Genomic DNA, 24,954 nt, shown 5'->3' on the forward strand with positions numbered 1-24,954 from the left:
GAAAATTGTTTGAATTTAATTATCTATAACCATCTTCAATTCTGAGATAATTCTATACCAAAAGACAGAAATAAATTAAATCCAAAAGCCAGTTATTTAATTTATGGTGATTGACCACATTTTAAATTTGTTATTATATTTCTGAAGGAATGTAAACTGATTGACAAAATAATTGGAAAAGTTTTTGTTACCCTTAATTGGCATTCAGGAAATTCACAATAGGGGGTTGGTTTGCAAAGATTTCATATTGGTAGTAATGCTTTAACATAAATGCATTATCATAGAGCCTATTCAGTCCAGTCAACTGTTAGATAGTCAGTAATTGTGTGATTTAGATAGTTTTGTGCAGATAACTTGGAATCAGTCATGGGAAATAATTTGTATTACAAAAATTGGCAAATGTTAAGTCAGTATTTTTTTCCAGTTGAATTTTCCTTTGTTTCAGAAGAGCAGATTTACAGGCACATCACTGGATAATAGCTGTAATATGAGATCTAAAACACTGAGTTCATTAAGCTATCATAGGAATTTCAGATTTTATTGCATATAGTGTTCAACACTGTTTTACTAAGCAAGTAGCACATTCACAATTAAGTGCACCAACTGCTGACTATGAGCATTCATACAAAGAAAAACAGACTGTCACAATATAAAACATATATTATTTGCAGATTTTCACAGTCACAATTGTTGGTGTCCCATAACTTTCTAACTGTTGTCTCTTTCATGCAATGATTGATCAATAGTTCAGTAGGAATCAGACATTCCTGAATACTAATTTGTTGGATATGCTGAATGAGATAATATCTTTATTGTTCATTGAACTACTTGTCATTTTGCTATAAATTTTATAATTTCTAAGTAAAATTTTAAACAAACAAATAAAAGGGTTTCCCGTCCTTATAAAAATCTGAATAAATGGACTCTAAAAGAGTATACCAATTGCTAATAGAATTTTAAGCATGAAGCAGGGAAAATGTAAATTATTGTATATAGTTTGGTAGCTTTTGTGTAACTACTTACAAATTTAAAACAACACATTAACATTTTGTAATTTTTATTAAACTCTCATTTTGTCTGTCAAAGTTTGATATTTCTATATCTGTGTTTTAAATGGATTATATTAGTTACTCAATAAGGAATTCAGACTTCAGACTTAACCAAATATTAAATAGGTTTCTTAAAAACAAGTTGAATTCATAATTATAACATTTCCTTTTAAATATTAAATGTTAAACTTCATAGTTTTGCATATTTTAGAAGAAATCATAATTTTAAATTAGATACTTTGTAAAAAAATAACAATGACAATTTAGATATATTTTATATTAAACTAGTAACACAAAATACCTTGTAATGTAAATGAAGAAAACTTGGTTTGGCATGAATAGCTTCTGTACCTCCAAGTATTATTAGAAAAGTTCTCAACATATATAATTTTCCAATGCCTAAAAATTTAATAGGTTGAAATTTGAGTCTTTGTGCCACTAATAATGTCATTAAAAATAACATTTTTAAAAAATACAAATGTGGGGCTGGAGAGATGGCTCTGTGGTTAAGAACACTAGCTGTTCTTGCAGAAGACCCAGGTTCGAATCCCAGCACCCACATGGCAGCTAACAACTGTCTGTAACTCCAGTTCCAGGGGCTCTGACAGGGTGCACTTACCTACATGCAGGCAATACATACATAAAATAAAAATAAATAAAATATTAAAAAAAATACAAATGTAACTTTAGTGTTTATCTGGGTAGGTATCATATAACTGGTGTCATATTAATAACTTTTTGAAAGGAGAATGAAATTAAGATACAAATACTTATTATAAAATTATTTGGGTTTTATTATAGCATTTTCTATCCATTATTATTTTAAATTATGTAACTTTACTATTTATACAATAGCATTTTGAAAAACAAACAAAACTTGACAGTTTAAAACCAAGGTTTTCACTATTCCCTCAAAGACACTATTTTCCTTTTGAGATAGAGGCTCAATGTGTTGGCCAGGCTTTAATCATTTCCCTGCCATTATTCAATAGGGACTTGTGCCTATTAGATATGGAGATAAATTTTGTGAAAAGTTATTTGAATTAAATATATCTTTTAAGTTATGTTAGTTAAAATTTTTAAAGTTATGGCTGGCATGATGGCTTAGTAGGTAAAAGCACTTGATGCCAAGCCTGAGGACCTGAATTGGATCTCCAGGGCCCCCGTCATGGAGAAAGAGATTAATCGTTTTAAGTTATACCCTTAACCCCACATGTATTCCATGGCATATCTGCACACCAATAAATAAAATAAAAATCTTTTGAATAAAAATTTAATGCCCATAATTTCTGATTAATATAAGATTATTTACAGTACTTAAATAAGATTACATTTAATGTCAAGTTTTAAGGCTTATTTTTTTTTATTTTCCTTTATGCATGTGTGTGTACGTGTGCTCATGGAGGCCAAAAGAGGGCTTCAGATTTCCTGGACCTAGAGTTACAGGTAGTTGTCAGCTGTCTGTAATGGGTGTTACTAATTAACTTGAGTTCTCTGGAAGTCCACCAAATGTATTTAACCAATGAGCTATCTCTCTGGCCCTTAATGCAAGCAGCGAAAATCCTGTTTGGATGGGTCATTCTTTATTTTTATAATGTTTACTCATGTCATCCATCCCTTTGTATCGCTAATAAAAGTCAATTATTTGTTTAACTCATATTTGATTGGTAGCTTTTGAAAGTCAGAGAATATGTGAAGATGTCTGTAAGTATGTGTTATACATTTCCTTGATTTATTGCAATATATAATACTTATATAAAGTTAAGTTACTTCTTCACCAAAAAAATATGAGATAGCTTGGTTCATCTGCTGTTTGAAATAAAAGAATGGAGCATGTGCTATGATAGGAAACAGAAGGAGCAATTACAGAATATGCTTTGTTTCTCATTACAGAATGGCCATAAGATTTGAAAAATTGTAATATTTGATAAAATGTGTATGATAAATTATAATAAATATTTGTTTGCTTGCTGAGCTTTTATTTTTAATTTTTGTTTGTATATGTATGCAGTGTGTGTACATGACTGTGCATACACGTGTATGTGCACATGTGTAGGCCAGAGGTTGATATTGCTTCTCTTCCATTATTGTTCTCCACCTTATGTTAACAGTTATTTTGTTGAGATTATTTCCAGTCAGCCAATGACATAAGTAGGAAAGATTATATATGTAGTATTCATTTTACAATTAAAGAAACACATTTAGAAGTTAAGAGTCATATTTAGCACATTCAGCCAATACATTGCAAACCAGATTTAGGACCAACGCTTCTTTGACAGTGTGAACATGGTACAGCATAGCATATCTCACAACTTTCTCTCAAACTCCCAAATGATGTACAGTTTTTATATTGTATCATCCCACAATTTGGAATGATTTTTGCTCACTCTTCTTCACAGTGATTAGTCTGGCCATCACACACACACACACACACACACACACACACACACACAGAGAGAGAAAGAGAGAGAGAGAGAGAGAGAGAGAGAGAGAGAGAGAGGCACAGACACACTGTGTGCTTGATTTCAAGACACAAAATCAGAATAAAAGAGAGATCTGTGGCAATATTTAAAAAAAACACAAACACTATCAAAACCTGGCAGTCCTAGTCAGAACTCAAACTCAAATACACTGTATAATAATTGAGTCAATGAATTTTGCGTTATTACTCGAGATTTAGTGGTACTGCTGATATTTTATCAGAGTTTATACGTAAATAACACCTTTTTCGTCTTCAAAATAATGATTCCTACCTTTATAACAGAGGCACCAGCTCTGGAGAGTGGACTGTGAATCTGGGCTGCAGCAGCCATGTTGGCAATAGTATTGAGATGATTCATCTGATTCATTGCCATGGCAACTGATGCAGGAGGTAAGCTGACTGGAAGTAGGGGATGAGGCATCATCATAAATGGGAGATCCAGACCTAAAAGAGACAGTGCACATTAGACTTGTTACATTATGGTACTAGGAAGATTCTTTAAGCATCTGCATTCATTCTTGTTGACATTTAAAATTGTTTTATTGTATTCTAGTAACAGATTGGGACATTAGTAGATCAACAAAATTTTACATTGCTTTATACCTTCAAATATTCAGATGTTCACAGATTTTATTTATGTATACACTATGTTCTTATATTTCCTCCACATATATTTACAAGATGCTATTATTCGTTGTCCACCCAAACAATGAAAGAAATATACTTAAGCCAAACATTGCATCTAACTGAAAAAGTAACATTTATTTTAATCATTATAATACAGTGATGTACTCACAATTTCTAGTATGTCATTTTCTTTAAGAAATTTAATAGGGATGATAGGAAGGCTGGGTATAGATTGTCCAAGAATCAGAATTATTAATGAAAAATAACCTCGGATTTTTAAACCCTTTACATATAATTGAATAAAATGAATACTTATAACTAATTTGAAGTCTTTGTTAATAACAAATAAGTTACATGCTGACATATCAACCCAATTTTCATTTTGATAACAAATATCAATACTGTTTAATAGTACTAGGAATTCCATGTTTTCTTAGGTAAACTGAAATAATTCTCATACATTTTAGATAATTTAAAGAATAACTCAAATATTATCCACATTCTACTTGTGATGGCATCAAATGTGCTGTTGTGTACGATGTAGCAAAATAAAATTATTATCTGCTTACTGTTTACCAAATTGAGAATTTTTTACAAGAAGTACCTTTGAGCACAAGCTAGAGAAGGTGAGTCTAACCATACAGATATTAGTATAATTACAAGTAAATTATAGCATTTTACAATGTATTTTAAAGTATTTCTTCTCCTGCTGTCTTCTCCTATTTAGAACCCAAGCTGAGAAACCAATTATCTTTAGGATATGATCTAAAACACCATTGCCTATATTTTAAAATATATTATAGACTACATAAATGATATCATAGGTAAAATACTTATTGATCCAACTTACAATAATAAAATATTAATAATATCTAATTTTCTCTTTTTCATATCTTCTCTTTTTATTGCTGCTCATGCCATAACAAAAAGCTAAAAGAGGGAGTTCAGAAAACACCAAAAAGAATTTGTGAAAACAGTAGCAACAGTAATAATATCACTTTAACATATGCTTAAGAATCAATTTTCTTCCACTTTGTGAATGTTTTTTCTTCTGTCTCTCCATTTTCTTTCTTCCCTTCTTTTCTCCATTTCATCTCGTTTAAAAAATATTTGTATTTATTCTTTGAGAATTTCATACAATGTGTTTTATCCTACATTATTATTTTTGTTTTAGAAAGACCTACTGAGTCTAATTTGTGTGGCTCAGATGCTCTTGCATGTGAATCAATCCCTTGGAGTTTGGTCAGCCTAGCAGGTGTCACATCCTTAAAGAAAAATGAATCTCCTCTCTCTCTCTCTCTCTCTCTCTCTCTCTCTCTCTCTCTCTCTCTCCAAGCGTTGTGAATTGGTAATATATCTTATATATTTTGTGCTAAGGCTGAAGTGTCTTGTCCAACTTCCCCCTTCATGCTGGGCTTTTGCTAGACTTGGGCTTGCACAGTTTTTGTTATGTGCTGTCACAAGTGCTGTGGATTCATATATGTAACTACCCTATGGTGTCAACATGTTCTCTGGTATTCATTTACCTTCTACAGTGTTTAAAATCTATTTTCCCCTCATTCTGCAATGATCACTGAGCCTTGGAAGGAGAGGTTGTGAAATAGGTGTTCCACTTAGAACTGAGCACTCCGTAGTGTGTTATGCTCTGCCCGTTGGCCAGTTGTGTGTCTGTTTTAAATGACGCTGCAAGAAGAAACCTCTCAGGTGCAGGTGAGAGTTGAAAGATGCACTAATCTATGAGTACAACAACAATTCATTATGATTCAATGTAATATTATGTATATTTAGCAAAATAATCGTTTTCTGTTCTCGCTTATGGCCTGTGACCTATCTAACCCCCGGATTTGGGTCCTGATAACAGTATCACTCTTGTGAAGTGGCTTTAAATCTAATAAGACAGTGGTTGACTATGCCCATGGAATTGTTCCCACTATTGCAACAGTGGGCATATCATGCCAGGACAGTCTTTATTCTAGGACACAGAATTCACATTTGTGTAAAAGTGATGATTACTATTCTTTTCCAGTATCATACATAGCCCCTTCGGATATGATGAAAGTTAGCCACAATTGATGAATCACTGAGATCAATGCCAGCTTGATTCCCCTTTGTTTGTTCTGCAACTCATTAATGCAGTATCTTCAGGAGTCTGGACTTACCGTCAACTTCTAGCAGGTAGCCAAAATCAATGCAATAACTAGGACTGTTTCAGGCTCTATAGGACCACCACGTTCCTGGTCAGCAGCTTCGAAGTACAGAGCCCATTCCTGGCATTGGACTTTTTATGTGCTAGCATGTGGTATCTGCTATGGTTATTGAATCCCCATTATAGGGTAATTTAAACTCTTTTTTATTCTACATGTATATATTTCAAGGAGTTTCTCTACTAGTAGTTTTCCAGATGACTTTCTCGAAAGACCTTAGTTCTAGTTTTCCCTCCTCTTACTACTTCCCCTGCCCTGCTCTCCCATTCTCCACCCCATTTAACCATCAATATCCTATTATTCCCCTTTCCAAACCTTTTATAGCACTTCATTCTATCTGAGTCTATTAACCCCACTCCCAATGCTCCTTATTAGTCTCCTGACTTCTATGGATTTTGTAACTGAAACAAAACATTTATAGACTCAACCTAATAGTATATTTTAAACAAATGTGTTTACTTTTCTATTTATTTATATTTTTATGTGTATGAGTGTTATGCCTGAATATATATAAGTACACCTGTGTCATGCAATGTCCATGGAGGATGGAAGAGGGTGTCAGATCCTCTGGAACTGGAGTTACAAACAGTTATTAGATGCCTATGTGGGTGCTGGGATTCAAACCCGAGTCTTCCGCAAGAGCATTCAGTGCTCTTAACTGCTGAGCCATCTCTCCAGTCCCATGAGTTTAATTTTAAATAAAACCTAACTTTATTTTAGGATGGAGGAAAGAACTGCTATTAATTTATTTGAGGTCAATTTTATGATTTTAATTATGATTGTTTATTTAAAGTACAGAGGGAGCACATTGCCATAAAACACATTTCCAGGTAGTAGAGTTTCATGCAAGATAAAAATAATGCAGGCAATACACGCACACACATAAAATAAAAATAGTAAATTAAAAAAATGAACATCTCAATTAAAGAGTTTTAACTAAATACAGCTCTCTCCACGTTGAAGACAGTCACAAATTGTAGTCATAAGACTCGCATAAGGGCCCCCAAAACTAGAAATTTAAATTATTCAGGAAACTCAAGAAAGGAAACATTTTTTCCATGCTACCATCTATATACCAGACAACATAAAAAAAAGATCTCTATCAGTGTTCATGCATGGCTCACTAAATCCAAATACATTTTAGAAACAATGTGCCACACCAATATATTAGCCATGAAGTTTGGGGTTTTTTTGGATTATTAATTTATCTGAGAAGACTCAGTGTTACATTTATGACATTCATTTCAAAAAGGTCTTCCCTACCAAACTGTATTTATTTTATTTTTTCAATTTTGCAACGTTCATACATCTTGACCATATTTAGACACCCTCCCCCATCTACACCCCTCATAGCCCTCCCCAGCACTGGACTTCATACATTCTGTCATATATGTTTAGGTCTATCTAAGCAAGTTTGTGTTCTGAAACATCCTTTGGTGTGAGTTCCTCCACTGGAGCCTCGTTAACCTATGTAGCATGACTACCTTAAAGAAAATCAACTCTTCCTTTCCAGAAAAGGGGGCAAAAAGACTGTAAGCTAGAGGTCTTGGGTGATGACAAGGAAATTGAGATTTCCATATGGCCCTGAAGTTGCTCGTATGAACTTACAACGATGGTTATAGCATTTTTATTTTTTCTTATTGCAAAAATCAAAATAAGTCCTCATTTCAATTACTTGTTTTCCCTAATCCATTTCTGCATAATCAATAGCAATTAATTAGAAATTATTTTCTCTGAGATTCTTTTCTAAGTGTTAATATAAATTAATATGCATTAAAATTATATGTACATATATATTTAGGGGTAAAAAGTGATATTACGATGATGTAATCAAAGTGAAAACATTGGAACCATATCTACACTCTGCATATCCATCTTCTTAAATATTTATAATTCTGGAAGTTACTATGGTAAGAGAAATGAACCAGACATAGAAAGATCACATAATCTCTCTCATATGTGTAAACACTTTCTTACAATAGAAATTCATTTTCAGTTAGTCATAAAAAATTACTGACATGTACAAGTATTTTATACTTTACTAATCATATACCTCAAACTATAATGGTGAGGAATTACATAACATAATAATTAATTATATCTTTTTTCTTAAAACATTTACTTTATATTCCATATAATAACTATCAATTACCTAATGATGTCTCTCACCACAAATACAATATAATTTTCAACTTCAATATTTCTAAATATGCATAGTATTTTAATCACAAATTAATTAAACTATGGATGAAAAGTGACTATCACTATCTTCCATTACCATTCAAATGCTTGAATAAACCTTTTTTGATTTATATCACATTTCTCATTCACCAAGGATGTTCAATAGCATCCAAACACAATCTGGCTGTATCAAGAAATATTCCTACGTAAGGTTCGATTGACATTCAAACTAAATGAAAACTACAACCATAATTTAACAGCCTATTTGCAGTTTTTAAAATATAGTTCCTCAAACATTTCAAATAACCATAAAGGACTTAATACTCACACTTTGAGATACAAACCTGAAATAGCTGTCAATTGGTTAAAATGCCATAGACTCTAAGCTAATATTTACATTACAGCCCAGTTTAATGGAGATTCCACATCAGTTCCACATGCATAGCATATGCAAATACTGAATTATGTAAGTCAATCTTTTCTCAAAGCTAAAAGCATTATACTCAAATCCATCAGTATTACACAAGACTCTAGAAATCTGCCTCACTTATTCACATACCTGCTATGTAGATAGACTTAAATGGGTATTTTCATTCCTGATAACCACTAGGACATGCTATTTACTACAACCATAATTTCTACTGTGCCTTGGTATTCTAGCACCTCCTATCATCTTTATATAATGTCATATGCCACCTCCTTTTAGCCAGTAACATAACAAACTTCAGCAATTCTCCAACTGACCTTCTCAATCTCAAATCAACTTATTCCCATTCATGTTTATTTCTGCAGTATCTATCTACTTCTTGAGTGATTCCAGGCAGCATTCCCATGAATATCATTCCTATCTTCCGTACTGCTCTACTTAAGCTTTTCAGTTAATTCGTCCATCCTGTTTTCAGTCTTTCAATGAGTTCTTACTAACATTACAAGATAACACATGCTTCTTGAGTTTATCCAAAGCTTTTTGAAATTTCATTGTATTCTTGCTTGTATCCTGAAATGTAATCCACAAAACTATTTATATTTTTCTGCTGTTGTAATTCACCATAGCATTTCCATATATTCCTAACTTCTCTGGAACACTATATTTAACCCAATTTCTTTATTTGTCTAAATTTTTTAACAATTAGTAGAATTTTTTTTGGTGTTTTTGAGACAGGGTCTCCCTGTAACCCCAGCTGTCCTGGAACCCACTATGTAAACCAGGCTGGCCTTGAACTAACAAAGATCTGCCTGCCTCTGCCTCCTGAGTGCTGGGATTAAAGGCGTGCACCACCACACCCAGATAGTATCATTTATTTTTACAGCAGTTTTAGGTTTACAGAAAAAAAGCAAAAATGTTTTTATATAAAACCTCCAACTCTGCTGGCACAGAAAGATGCTACTCTTATTTTGCTGTACTGTATTCTTACCATTTGCATAGCATGACTTATAAATGTGTATTAAGTTCCACAGATTACAGTAGAATTCACTCTTTGATGTGTATCTCAAGTTTTCAAAAATTTGTAACATTTTATATTTACTACTATTTATTACTATCATACCAGAATGGTTCCAATACATTAAATGCTTTACCTGTCAAGCTTTCTACTCCACCCAGCTTCTGGCAAATACTGAACTTTGTTCTCTCTTTGTAGATTTGCTTTTTCCAAATATCACATAGTCACACTCATACAGTAGTTATGTGTTATGGAAAATCTTGTGACTGATTTTGCCTTTTGCTTTACATACCTATCATGCTGGAATGCAGTGCTTACTATTTCTTATCAGAGAGAACACTATGTAAGTCACATGGTTTCCAGGAATATGAAACTTAGAGAAACTGAAACTTAGCATGCTAATAGGGCATCCGGCCTGCTAGATTGTAATAGGATACTAGTCTGCCATGCTAATAAGGGATCCCATATGCTGTATTGTGATTGGACTATTACCCCTATATAAGCCCGTATTTTCTTGCCTGTCACTGAACCTGGTCTCCTGCATGTGAATGTGGCAACGCTGGCACAGACTCCTCACCAGCCCTGGGATCCAGACCGGACAACTGATCGGAGGAACTGAGAGAGCAGGAGAGCGACCATAGCCAGAGGAGAGCAGCCACAGCCGGCGACCACAGTTATGCTTTCACAAACTTTTGTGTTTCATTTAGATATCTACATATAAGGTTTATTCAAGTCAATTAATGGATTTATAGGCCATCTATTTTTATTTATACTGTTTAATAGCATTTATGTATCATGGCCGACCCTTTAACCTATTGCAGGATGTCTTGGTTGTACTCAACTTTTAGCAATTATAAATAGGTTACTATAAGCTTTACTGTGTAGGTTTTCATTGATGCAAGTTTTACATTCATTTGAAAAAATATGGAAAACTTGATTTGTTTGGCAAGACGTATGAAAAATGCATAAAAACTCAATAAAATATTCATAACAATGACTTCTAAAGTGACTGCTATTTTTCTCAAGCAATGCAATATTTTCCTGTTGGAATATTTTCTATAATTTTGTAAGCAAGTGGACAGAGTTTGAATTTTACACATTCCAGCAAAAGTGTAGAGGATATCTCATTTTAATTTACAAATCCTTAGTGATATATGATGTGGAAATGTCTCTCATAAATTTACTTTTACCCTGTATGTCTTATTTGATGAAGTTTCTGTTCAGTTATTTGTTGATGTTTTATTATTTTTTTTCCAAATTTTGAAACTACACACACACACACACACACACATATATATAATCAGTTCTTTAACATACATACATTTAGACAATTCACCCCAGTCTAGGGCTTGCCTTTACATATTTTCTGCCACAGAGTAGATTTGAATATAAATGTAATCTAACTTATGAAGTATTTTTATTTTAAGGGTTATGTTTTCATTGATTTATCTAAAATGTACTGTCATATCCAAAACCACCTAGGTATTTCTAGGATGCTATCCGCTTATCTTCAGTGTTTTCCAATTTATGCTAACATACATGATCTGTTCTGAGTTAATTTGTGGTAAGACTGAAAAATCTCTGCCTACATGCCTTTATTTTCAAATGTGAATTTTCTCTTGTTCATTATGATTTTCTTAAAAATGTTCTCTTCATTATACTGTATTTTCTTTCATAAAGTAACAATTGACATTTGTGCCAGTATATTTCTGAGTATTACAATATATATCATTGATCTGTTTGTCAAATAAACTATGAAATATAATATGCTCAGTTTACCAACTATGTTATTCTTCTAGATTGTGTTGGTTTATTTGGACATCTGTTTCCCATATAGATATTAAAATAAGTTTGTGAATATGCAGAAAATAATTTTCTTATATTTCAATTGGGATTGCACTGAATCTATATTACAACCTAGGAAAAATTTATGTTATAATATCATTAAGCCTTTCTATCCATGAGCACAGACTACAACATCATTTATATAATTTTTGATATTTCAATATTTTTATAGTATTCGTTCTATAGATCCTATATATTAAGTTTATACCTAAGTCTTTCAATAATTATGCTAATGAAAAATTTATATGCATTATATTTCTTTCTTCATTTTAAATTGAAACTCTTCATTGCTGAAAAATAGGAAAACCACTGATTTTTATATTAATTTTTTAAAATTCTGAACTTTGTCTTATTAGTCTAGAAGATCATTTTGTGAATTCTTTGACCTGCTTTACGTAGAACAACCTATTTCTTCAGAGAAAGACAATTTCATCTTTCCCAAAAAATATAACTTTATGGCAATTTTTCATTAAACTATATTTTTATGTTCTCCAGTATAATGATGAATAAGAATGGCATGGGTAGAGGAGGGGATCTAAATTTAATTAAGAAATGTAATATGAAATTACAAAAGCTCAATTAAAATTAAAATAAAACAATGGTTAGAATTTCTTCAGAGAAAGACAATTTCATCTTTCCCAAAAAATATAACTTTATGGCAATTTTTCATTAAACTATATTTTTATGTTCTCCAGTATAATGATGAATAAGAATGGCATGGGTAGAGGAGGGGATCTAAATTTAATTAAGAAATGTAATATGAAATTACAAAAGCTCAATTAAAATTAAAATAAAACAATGGTTAGAGGAGGCATCATTGTCTTATTTTAGATTTGAGGAGAAAAGTTTCTAGTTACACACATGAAGTATCTTGTTAGCAGTAGCCTTTTGTAGATCTTCTTTGTCAAGTTTAAAGTCTTCTTTTGTTCCTGTTTTTCGGATAAGTATATTATGAGTGCCTATCGCATTTTGCTTCATGCTTTTACTTCCTTTATTCTTAAGTATAGGAATGACTTTAACAATAAGAAGAAACTGGAAAATTTGCTTTACTTAACCTTACAATGAAAGAGTTAACCTTATGCTAGCTTTTGGTAATATAAACATACATACTTAGGTCTTGAGATCCTCTTGTAACCTAAACATAGCTTTAATTCCTCAAGGCCCTTCTTTGCCTTGGACCTAGAATAATATATTTGCGTGTGTGTGTGTATGGTGAGTATCAAAAGTTCTGCAAGAAACAATTATTTCATATGTGTTGTAAACAATATATGGGATTCAATAGATACCATCTGTTTATGGTTTTGTGTGTGTGTGTGTGTGTATGTGTGTGTGTGTGTGTGTGTGTGTTGTTTTCCTAGGTCTTGGAATTAGAAAGGGCAAAATTCTCTTACAAGATAAGGTCTCATTTTTACTTACTCATTTCATGCTAATTATACATTTTCAGTGAAACAAAGACCTAGCCGTTTTTGGAGGGGACAGTTCTGAGAGAAGCTTAAAGGAATAGTTTCTCAGCAGTTTAGATATGTTCTTTGCATTACGATGGACACTAACTTCAGGCTTTGTTTTAAAATAAGTTTTAGTCATAATATAATATGGCATAGTAAATGTTGCATTTAATATGTTTTTTTTTCTTCTTCTCTCTGCAGATGTGACCAATTATATTGATTGTTTTTTAAATGTTGAGCCACCATTGCCTACTTGGAATATATTTTACTTGTACATGTTACACAGCTATTTCTACATTTTTATATTCAACTAGCTACACATTACTGAGAATTTTTACATTTTATTTATACAAATATTTGGTTGTAGTTCCCTTAATTGTAATATCATAATTTGGTTTGGACAATTGATTAGTGCTGTGCAGACATCATAGAATGTGCTAGGGCATGCTCCTTCTCTTCTATCTCTAGAAGTGATTACAGATAACTAGTAGAAATTTGAATAGTGTTTGGTGGAACTGACCTTTGTTTTAATTGGTGTTCTCTGTTTCAGAAGGCTATTGTCTATTAAATTTTATTAATTAATATTAATTTTGACATTTTTTATTCCTCCAGGTTATAGAATTGGTAAACTGTATCTGTTCAAAAAATTCCATCGAGGATACAAAATCATGTGTGCATATAAATGCTCATTGTATTTTTCTATTATCCCTTTCATATCCATGAAATCAACAATGATAGCCCGTATTTCTGGATTTTCTTTTAGAAATGCTTTTAGAAAAATATATTAGAAAATTATGTCTTCTGTGTTTTTCCTAGCTTAACTGTCTTTAATTGTTATTAATCTGATTAAAGAACCATTTTTGCTTTAATTGTTTCTAATGATTACCTACTTTTATTTACATTGACATACAATTTTATTCGTTTTTTTCCGATTATTTTGGATTCAAATTGGTTTTCTGAACTGGACTATTCATTGGATATTTTTCTTGTTTTAATATATTAATTCAAAATTATAAATTTTCCTCTAAGCATTACTTTTGTTAGAGTTCTCATATTTTGATAAGTTGTATTTTAATTTTCATTCTTTTATAAAAAATTCAATTTGTCTTAAATATTTGTTGATTCATATTCTACTACTAGTTTTCTGGTTAATAGCTACTTTTTTGGATTTTACAACAATTATTCCGGTACTGGTTTTAGTTTAGTTCCATTATGAATGATGTATTTTATATGATCTTATTTCTTTAAAATTGTTAATTTGGATTCCTTGTCATTCTATCTTAGTGATATTCCAAATGTATTTTATAAGAATATGCAGTCCTTGGTTGTTGGTTTGAATAATCTGAAATATCTATTAGATTCAGATGTTTAATTGTGAAGTTCTGTGTACTTATGCCTTTCTTCTGGATCTGTCAATTACTTCTGGACAGGTTATTAAAGGCTCCAACTATAACAGTAGTCTTAACAGTAGTTATTGCAACAGATTCATTTATTTCCTTTACAGTTAAATCAGCTTTTTCTCACATAATTTAACACTGTCATTAAATACAAACACATTAGGATCAGTTATGTCATTTATTTTAGAACACTGATCATTTCATCTGTAATTCTCTGAAGTCATCTTTCTCTGAAATTAATAGTTACCCTAGTTTTCATTTGCTTTCTTCAGCATAGTACTTATTACTCCTTCTTTAAACTTACTTTTAAAGAATTTCATAACTGTATTTACATAATTTCTACCCCACCAGCTCTCTACCATCTCCTCCCACATGTGCCCTACTCCCATTCAATTCCTAATCTCTATTATTATTACACACACACGTGCACATTACATACAACACACACACACACGCAAGCATGCACATGAACAACAACCAAAATAACCACAATTTTACTTACCCGGCTCTTTGTCTCTTTGTTTTTTTTTTTAATTTTATCTTTAGTTTTTAAAAATATTTCTAATTTTTATTTGCTTATTTTAAGGCTCACTGATTCCATAGCATTCAATAAGATTTATTCTTTATATTGTCACAGTGTTTTTTTTCACTTAAAGTATAACTTTTCACTCTAAAGAGTTTTTGTTGCTGCTTAAATCTTTTGGTTTTTTGTATGTATGTATGTATGTATGTATGTATGTATGTATGTATGTAAGTTTTCCAGTATCCCAGTGCATTACTCAGTTATTTTAAAATGGCAATGGATAAATCTAAAATATCTGCTGTGTCTGAATTTAGCAATGATTTTTCTTCTGTTCCTTTACACTGTATTTATTTTATTTTGTATATACACATTTTTGTGTGTGCACATGTGTGTAGATGTGTTGCCCATGTACATGTGTGCATATGTAGGGAAGAGCTGAAGGTCTACTGTTTTCTTCCATATATCTCAACATTTTTATCAGAAATTTTATTAAATTTCTGTGATTTTCATTTAGGATAGTTTGATGGTATTATATCCTCTTTTCTATCAGCACCTTCCCTTGACCTTATATTATTTATATAAATTTAGTGTCTAATTTGCATCTCCAAATACTTCAGTGTGGGGTATATCCACTAGAACCTGGTTCAGCTATCAAGAGACCCATGCTTGGAAGAGTCTGTCTCTGTCCCTCTCAGTAGCCATCTGTGGCCTCAAATTCTTTAGTTTGGATTTGAACTTCTTACTAACTTCCACATGTCTATGCTGGATTTTTTTCTGGTTTGAGCTTCATAGGATTTGAGCATGCTTCCACCATTGCTGCAAGTTGGTACAAAAACTGACCAGCTGCCTGGAAAAACTCTGTTTCCTTTGGTCATCCACCAACTCTGGCTCTTATACTCATTTTCCACCCACTTTTCTGCAATGATCCATGAGCCTTGGCAAACAGAAATACTTTGTATGAGGTTTGGTCTCCATCCTAGGAAGAAGACCTTGGAGTGAAGTTCAGAGTGATTGGTTACTCCCAGAACATCTGTGCCACTACTGCAACAGCAAGCATATCTATCCAGGCAGGTTGTTGTTGGTAGTTCTCAGGATTCACAGCTGTGTAAGAATGATTTTTTTTTTCTTTCTGGTACTATGCCAAGAAACTTCTGACACTATGAAAGCTAGCCAGGGGAGATGAGGCTCTGAATTTAGCACCAGTTTGATTTCTCCTTGCTTTATCACAGCTTAAGTAATGTCTTCAGCAATATGGTATTACCTTGAAGTTCTGGTGAGTAAGCAAGAGCAGAGGCAATGATCAGTATTGGAAATGTGCTACCCAAGGCTGGGACATTCCCATGTGCTTGCATTCGAGCTTTCAGGCCACCTGGTCAGTGAGGCGCACTCCAGCACTGACACATTTTTCTTTGAGAAATGCTCTTCTCTCACTACACTTGGAGCTTACTTATTCTGCTAGATTGGCTAGTAATTTCCAGTGAACCTCCTTTATACCATCTCATCATGGATTGTGATTACAGGGCCAATATGCTACCCAAACTTTTCATGGGATCTAGAGATCCAAATCTATGTCCTCATGATTTCACAGCAAGAACTTACTGACTGAGCCATCCATTCAGTCTTTAGGCTGTACTTTAAAACATTCTTCATGACATAATTGTGTATGGTCTTTTTTTGTTCCTGAAATCCCCAAATCATGTATTAGTTATACCATGACCAAAATAAATAAGTCTTTAAAAGAGATTTTGTGTTGTATACGATGAAAGTTACAATGTTTTAATTATGCAGTATGTGGAATTCAAAGGCAAATTTTCCTCTAGTGTTCCTGTTTACATACTCCTTAGTATTCATATTACACAAGATCTTTACTCTGATGCTTGGAAAATATGAAGTAGGAATATTTCAGAATTCTTCTCTTTAATCTCGGGTTTTAATTTTAAAAAGATAACCATAGGTAAAACAACAATCCACCTCTTCTCTAGGACTTCTTGTTTGCAAGAAAAGTAGTATTTTACACAAGCAAATGATACAATCCTTGTTTGGCTGCAGAAAACTTTATGTCTTTTAAGTCCTTGAAAAGATCATCTAAACCTGAATTTGTATAAATCATCTAAATTCATATTAATGATAAATTTTGATAATTATAATTTATAATTCATCTTGCTGTGAATTATGCAAACTACAAAAATTAACAATATGGCATATGTTTACTGTTGAAAAAGTGGAATGAATGTTGCATTAATAATCAAATACTTTGTTTTGGCCTGCTCCACAAGATGGAGCCCATACCTAGCACAGTGACATGGAACAAGACCTGAGGAGAGAGTTCGTACACACTAGGAGAAATCTTATTACTATTATCCCGAGAAAAGAACATAGTATTAAACAGACTTCTAATGACTTATTACATCCACAGACTAGTGCATCTAACAACCATCATCAGAGATTCCTCTCTTTGTAGTAGATGTTGATTAATTAAGAGACTCAAACTGATCAAGATGCAGAGAATAGGAGACTGTGAATTGATTATGACTAAGTGGGAAATTTATATCATACCATTTCCTCCACTGCTCAGGGTCTATCACAGAGTAAGAGGCAGGAAACTTCTAAGAGGCAGGCATAGTATATCGCTTCAAGGAAACCATGTTCATAGGTGACACTGCAGGGCAGATGCACATATGAATTCACAGAGGTTGTGAATGCAATCACAAGACCTGTGTGAGCTCAAGCCAGACAAATCACAGATTGGGGTGGGGGGCACTGACAAAATGCCTATTCCAATATGAGCAATTGTTAGTTTGTAGGAGATGGACAGTCATTTTTCTTTAAGGATATGATCTCTGGTAGGATGACCACACTACAGGGTATGGACTCATACAAATTGGGCTTAAAGGACTTCAGAAAAAGAAATGGACAAAATTGAATTTGGGTAAAGGGACATGGGCGTGCCTCTCAGAGTAAATGGGAAAGAATGAATATGATCAATATATTGAAAGAAATTTCAAATAATAAAATACTTAAAAATTTAAGTCATTAATTAATCAAAAATTTTCTCTACATTTTGAAGAAAGAAAACATGAATCTGAAACCCAAGTTTATGTGGCTTTTGGTAACTTTCTTTGCTATTCTTCAGAATGACCTCACATGTATTTGTAATCTACAACCTTGCCTCTCCAGCTACCTCTACTATGTGAATTCTTTATTTTCAAAAGAGCCACACTTACTTCTTTTCCTGATTTTAAATTTGTAGACCTTTTTTTTTTTTTAAAAAAAAAAAAGTCCTTTCCTATACCTCTATCTCACAGGGTACTGTTTATTTTTTTCTCTTAGCAGTCTCAGAGTTTCAGGTTTTACATTGAGGTCTTTGATCCATTTGTAGTTGATTTTTGTGCATGGTGAAAGATAAGGCTCAAATTGCATTTTTCTACTAGTCAAGATCCAGTTTTATCAGCACCATTATTGAAGATGCTGTCTTTTCCCCATTGTGTGTTTCTTGCACCTTTGTCAAATATCAGATGACTGAAATTACATGTACAGCATCAATGGCTAAGGGTTTAAGGTCAACAATCAATAAGTGGGACCTCATTAAGTTTCAAAGTTTATGAACAGCAAAAGAAATAACCAAGGAAATGAAGAGGATGCCCACTGAGTGGGAGAAAATCTTTATAGGCTACACATCTGACAGAATATTAATATCCAGAATATGCAAAGAACTCACAAAACAAAGAAACAAGAAAATAAATGATCCAATGAAAAGCTGGGCTATGGATCTGAACATAGAGTTCTGAAATGAAGAAATAAAAATGACTAAGAAGCACTTTAAAAAGTGCCCAACATTCATGGTGAGTAGAGAAATGCAGATAAAAGCCATTTTAAGATTCCATCTTACCCCACTCTCAGGCTGGCTGAGATCAAGAAAACAAAAGACACCAAGTGCTGGTGATGATGTGGAGAAAGAGGAAGACTCATTCACTGCTGGTAGGAATGCAAATTCATACAACCACTATGTAAAGCAGTGTGTAGAACTCTTAAGAAACTAAAAATGAATCTGCCATATGATCTGGTTTTACCACTCCTTGGCGTATAGTCAAAGGATATCCTACTGTAGAGATACCTGTACATCCATGTTTGTTCTTGGTCTTTTCACAATTTCTAAGAAATAGAAACAACTTAAATGTTCCACCACTGAAAAACATATAATGAAAATGTGGTACATTTACATAGTGGAGTTATAGTCAGCAGTTAGAAAAGATGAAATTGTGAAATTTCAAGTAAATGGATGGAACAAGAGAATGTTATACTAAATGAAGTAACACAAAATTATTTGGGTACAAATGCCCGAATGAATAGGACTTCACATGTACGGTGGTATACATGAGGTTCCATGGGGGAAATGGGGCAGGCATGGATGGGTGAGAGGGGTCTAATTTTGTTTAAGAACTGTTGTATAAAATTATAAAAGATATATACATACATATATATGTGTGTGTGTGTGTGTTAAAAAAGAAAGGCAAGCAACATATGTTTTCCCTCATTTGCAGATTGTAACACCAATACTTTATATGTAACTAGATAGTAGATATCCTGATGTAACAGCTGGAGACAGGAAACTCGAAAGCATACACAAAGGGAAAGGGAAAGAACGAGTTCAAAAGGGAAATATTGCAGAACAGGAGTTATGTGGGGGGGGGTTTCGACACGGAGTGGGGAGGGAGGGACATGCAGGGGACCATGAGGATGGGGGAGGAGGGAACTTTGGAGAGGGGGGATAGGGGAGGTGGTTGTGTTCTGCGGAGGGAGAGGATAATGGAGGCCCTTGAACTGGGGAGGGAGGAGGGAGGTTGGACGGATGCAAGAGGAGAGATGAATGGATCATAGGTAGCATGGGAAGACAGCAGAATCTTGTTGGCTTGGGAACCCCATGAGAAATACATATGCAGTGTCTGAATATTACTGCAGGAGTTTAACTAGGCTGTTATGGCAAAGAGCAAAGTGCCAGACAGGAGAGACCTCCCTTCGAATGGTTGGTCAGAGTATCCTAAAAGACTCCCAAAATAGCAGAGGCTATTGACAGAGTCCTGGTTATCTCCCAGAGCTCAAGGTAAAACCTTGCAGCTGAGGTCATACTTTGGACACAGGTCTTGGAACAATGGAGCAGGAATTGATCTGGAAGCCTTTTCCTTGAAGACTAATTATCATAGTTCTAGAGGATACAATGCAAGCTGTTAAGGGAGAAAAATCAATAAAGGGTCCAAACCAGTTGTAAAACCAAATAACCATAATGGGCAGCACAGCAAACTACCTCTATTGGTGCAGCAGTGGCATTGTTATCTGGGGAGTAATCAATAGCTCTCTAATTAGACTTAAAGCCCTCTCAATGCAAGTAAACTCATGCATGGCATTGTAATTATAGCCAAATATACATGGCTGGAGAGGATAAAGATCCTAGAGAAAACCCTCGTTCTGTCATATTTTTAGACAAATGAAATTTCTTACCATATGCTATATATGGATCCTTATATTTACAGACATGTACACAATATACCACTCATTAAAGAAGTTTCTTTTTACAACAGATGTAAACTGCAGGATCCAAAAACTGGTCACATACAGAAAATACACCTCTGAGAGATACACAGTCTTAGGTGACATATCTACAATGAAACTTCTTCACCTAAAACTCAAGGAAATTAGTGAAACACAGGGTGGAGAGATATTGGTGCATCCCTAGAGATATTGGTGCATCCCTATAGAGATAATGGTGAAACTTCCATATACAACAGAGTGTGATGGTGCATACTAGCTTAGTTTAAGAGAAAACAGACTGCAGAGTATGTGTCCTTGGATAGGACTCTTTTATTAATCCTCACACACCCACGGCTCAGAGACCATTGAAGAAGAGGGGGTTGGAAAGATTTTAAGAGCCAGGGCTGGTTCATGAACATAGGGAAAGAGACGCTTTCAGGATAGTGTAAGCTTATACATGTGAACTTGTGGCAATGGTGGCATTGAACACAGGAACCACGCCAACTCAGACAAGGGCCCTATATGGAGCAATGGAAATAGAGGGCAGGCTAGGCCTAGTCTGGAAAGTATTTGAGACTGATTACTACTGGTTGAGGGAAGAGTAGGCCTTATTTATGATCTCTAAATAGGCTAACTACACTCCAGTGGATAAATTTGCACCAAAGGACATCCGGGTACAAATGTTTGACTGGATAGGATTTAACTTGTATGGTGGAATACATAAGGTCTGGTGGGAGGTTGGGGGTCATGGATGAGGGAAGGGATATAAATTTGACTAAGAGCTGCGTGTGAAATTTACAAAAGCTCACTAATTTGTTTTTAAGTGTAAACCTTATTGAACCGAAATTGACTAAGTCTAGCAATGCCAAAATATCTAGAAGCTCTTGCGTTGTTCCTCATATTCAATTTGGTCAGTTTATTATACATACGATTGGTCAGTAGGTGGTTCTGCTGCAGTGGATTGAGGGTAGGTGTTCCCCCGATGCCTGGCTGGCCAGCCAATGTTGCATGAGCAATTCCATGCTGAGGTCCAGGTGCAGCAAGAGGAGATTGCATCTTATCTTTATCCCATGAGGATTCACTTCCACCTAAAAAAAATTTATGTGAACAAATTTCAGTTGGACAGCTTTTTCATGAAATATTCTCGGAATACCTCTTGTAATCCACATGTGGTAGCAGGTGCCTTTAATCTGAGCAATCAAGAGGCAGAGGTTGGCAGATCTCTGTGAGTTCAATGCCAGCCTTGTCTACATAGTAATGGGCCAGCCATGGTTATATAGTAAAACCTGCTATCAAAGAAATTCCTGCTGTAGAATTGTACTCATTAATACCAACACTTAGAAAATTATTATTGAAAATGCGTATTTCTTGACAGTTTTAAACATGTTCAATGAACTAGGGATTCTAGCCATTCTGGCTCTCTCAGTAAGTATTAAATCATAATCAATAGCTTTTGGAGGCATTTATATCTTGAAGAACATTAAGTAAACACTATTGCCTTACATTCCAAACCTGCAATATTAATATGCTATATCATAAAGCTGATATTCCCTCAACAAACTCACAGCCACTTGATGAAAACCTAATAGCGTGCACAAATACTAATGAATCAGAATTATTAGTATTTTCAGATTCACTCCTCAAGAAGCAAATAATTTCATACATAGCAGATTAGGTTTGCATATAAAATATGCTGGGAAAATATGAAAATATAGATTCTAGCTCGAAACTTCACTTTTTACTTTAATCACCCATGCTAAAGAGTGTAGTAAAATGTTCACAAGTGCAAATTTTTTAATTGCCATGATCCATAGTTGTCCTAGATAGTTTGTCTGGCGTTTAGCATACTTTGTGGATAGAATTATTGGAAAAAAAGCACAGAATGATACCCTGGACATTCTGTAAAATACTGTAAATATGGGACTAAATGGTTGAATTCGGTTTACCAAGATAGTGTTCTGGCTTTAAAATCAAAGTGGCTGTGTGGGCAGGTCCATCAGGTTTTGTACTGCTGCGCTCTTCATTCAGTCAGGGGTCAGTGAGTCCGCTGCATTCCTATGCTAGAATTTTGACATTAATTTTTCCACCTAGGGGATTTTATCACGTCTTGCCTAAAAGCCTGTCCTTGTTAGGCTTTAGACCTTAGACTGCTAACAATCTATAAAAAATGTGTATGTACTAGTTAGGAACAAATCAGATAGTTCAACATGCTCAAAATTTCAACATTAAAAATGTTTTTACTTCACTGAGTTCTTATGTACACCCATTCACATTGTAAACACTATCATGTTGCTTTAGGAAGCATATTTTTGAGTAAAGTAATCTACAGAGTTAATGTATTCTAATTTATTAATCATTGACTTTAGTTTTTAATTCAAATTTGTTACTACTGTAATCCACATTGTAGCAAAAATACTGATGTGAAGCATTCCTTTAATATTAATTAGTTCCCTAAAATGAGATTTCTGAATTAAAAGTCTTATTTATATACATTTAGTTTCAAATACCACATTTATAAAGGGAGTTTTCAGAAAAATATCTCTTCTTAAATATTAAAAATATTTCTTCTTAAGATCAAAGATTATTTCATTATTTTATGAGCTTTTGTAATTTTTAAAGCAAAAATCGTGTTAGAATCAGAATCTCTGAAACAAGCTTTCCACAATTCTATCCTTGCATCATTCTTGTGCCACATCTGAAATTTTTTTCACTTTCAGGGACCTCTTCAAATTATCTGAAGTCAAAGTCAATAACTAATAAAAAAGCAACATTTTAGAAAAACTTTCTGACTTGGTGAGGTAAGAAAAGAAAATATCAAATTTTCATAATATGCATAAATTTGGAGGAGTACTTGGGCCTACCTGTACTGACAATTTTTTTTGTTTTAATCTCAGTTCCCCCTATAACGATTCTGTTAATCTGATGATGAATACGGTAGGAAATTTGGTTAATTTTATACACCTGATCCCTAATCATTCCTGTGATCATGTTGAGGTTTGGTCTGTTCACTGAGAAGAGGAAAACCTTACATGATTCCACCAATTGTTCCCTCTTTTTATCCAGTTATTTGATGCTGTAAAGCGAAGGCTTAAGAGGAGGAGTGTAATTATTGATTTTATACACGGACTTAATTTAGAAGACACTAAGTTATAGCATTTGAAATTAAGTGGTAACCCTGTATTACAGCAGCAAAAGCACTCAGCAATCCTAAGATCAAGAAATGCCAATATTTGTCTTATGAATTAAAAACCTTTTAGTCTGTATCCAACATTAAATAGCACATTAATCATTAGGCTAATGTTATTTACATCATATGTAACAAATGAACTTGAATGGAATTATTTTTAAAACTTCATTAGAGGATTTCAAAGTGTTTTTGCATTCGCACTAGCTTGGATGAGCACATCAGATGAAGGCTTTTTTTTTTTTTAAGAACATCTTTATTATAATGAGAGAATGAGGGTGGTTTGCAGCTCTTCTTACCGTCTCTGCATTTAGATGCACCCTGAGGAAACTTCTATGAAGCAAATGACAGGGAAATGCTAGATACTTTTTTATATGTGGATTTAGTACATGTTAATACTGTGGACATAATTTTGTATTCTGACCTAAAATTCTTACTGCTTTTTTATGGTCTTTTAAAAAATAATTTATTGATAATTTTATACATGCATATAAGGTGTTTTGATCAAATCCATGCCCACTTCATCCACTCCAACTCTTCCCATATCTCCCCATCACTTTTTCCTGATAACCTCATGTACTGTTTCTTCTCTTTTTTTTGAAGAATTATTTCTTTTAGTTTAATAACCACACGATTGGAAGAAGCATTTCATTACAGCTTTAACATATTGAGTAACACACTTCAGAGCAAGGATACATCTCTTTCAAAAGTGGCAATAAATTTTTAGTTTCACAGTTGAATTAATACAGTTATACAATATTGAACCCAGTATAAACCCTGTAAGATATAAAATTGAAGGAGTTTTTACCCTTTAAAGAAGACCCCCATTTCATTTTAAAATATGCTGCTTCAAAAAAAATTCTTCAGAGCATAAAAATTTGCTCCTTAATAATTAATAGATGTGAAAAACATTAGCATTGAAATCTACCTGATTACTTTATATCCATGCTCAGATGCCAAGGAGCTCAGAAATTAACCGACTGTGACTAGTAATAATCTGATATATAGAGATTAGTAACACATGTGCAAACGTCTTAATGTCAACTGCA

General features: G+C 33.5%; 1 protein-coding gene across 5 annotated transcripts in view; it reads right to left on the reverse strand.

Moving 5' to 3' along the window:
* The window catches only part of Dach2 (dachshund family transcription factor 2), a 597,198-nt gene that overhangs the window by 112,986 nt on the left and 459,258 nt on the right, over window positions 1–24,954 (reverse strand). For all 5 annotated transcript variants that reach the window (XM_008822462.1, XM_008822494.2, XM_008822484.1 and 2 more), the window contains 2 exons: window positions 21,651–21,809; window positions 3,803–3,975 (listed from right to left, as the gene is read on the reverse strand). In XM_008822462.1, the coding sequence (XP_008820684.1) occupies window positions 3,803–3,975; window positions 21,651–21,809 (332 nt within the window). The remainder of the gene's footprint in view (window positions 1–3,802; window positions 3,976–21,650; window positions 21,810–24,954) is intronic.

This window comes from Nannospalax galili, unplaced genomic scaffold, assembly GCF_000622305.1.
Source record: "Nannospalax galili isolate Female #2095 unplaced genomic scaffold, S.galili_v1.0 scaffold10, whole genome shotgun sequence".
Classification (NCBI taxonomy): domain Eukaryota; kingdom Metazoa; phylum Chordata; class Mammalia; order Rodentia; family Spalacidae; genus Nannospalax; species Nannospalax galili.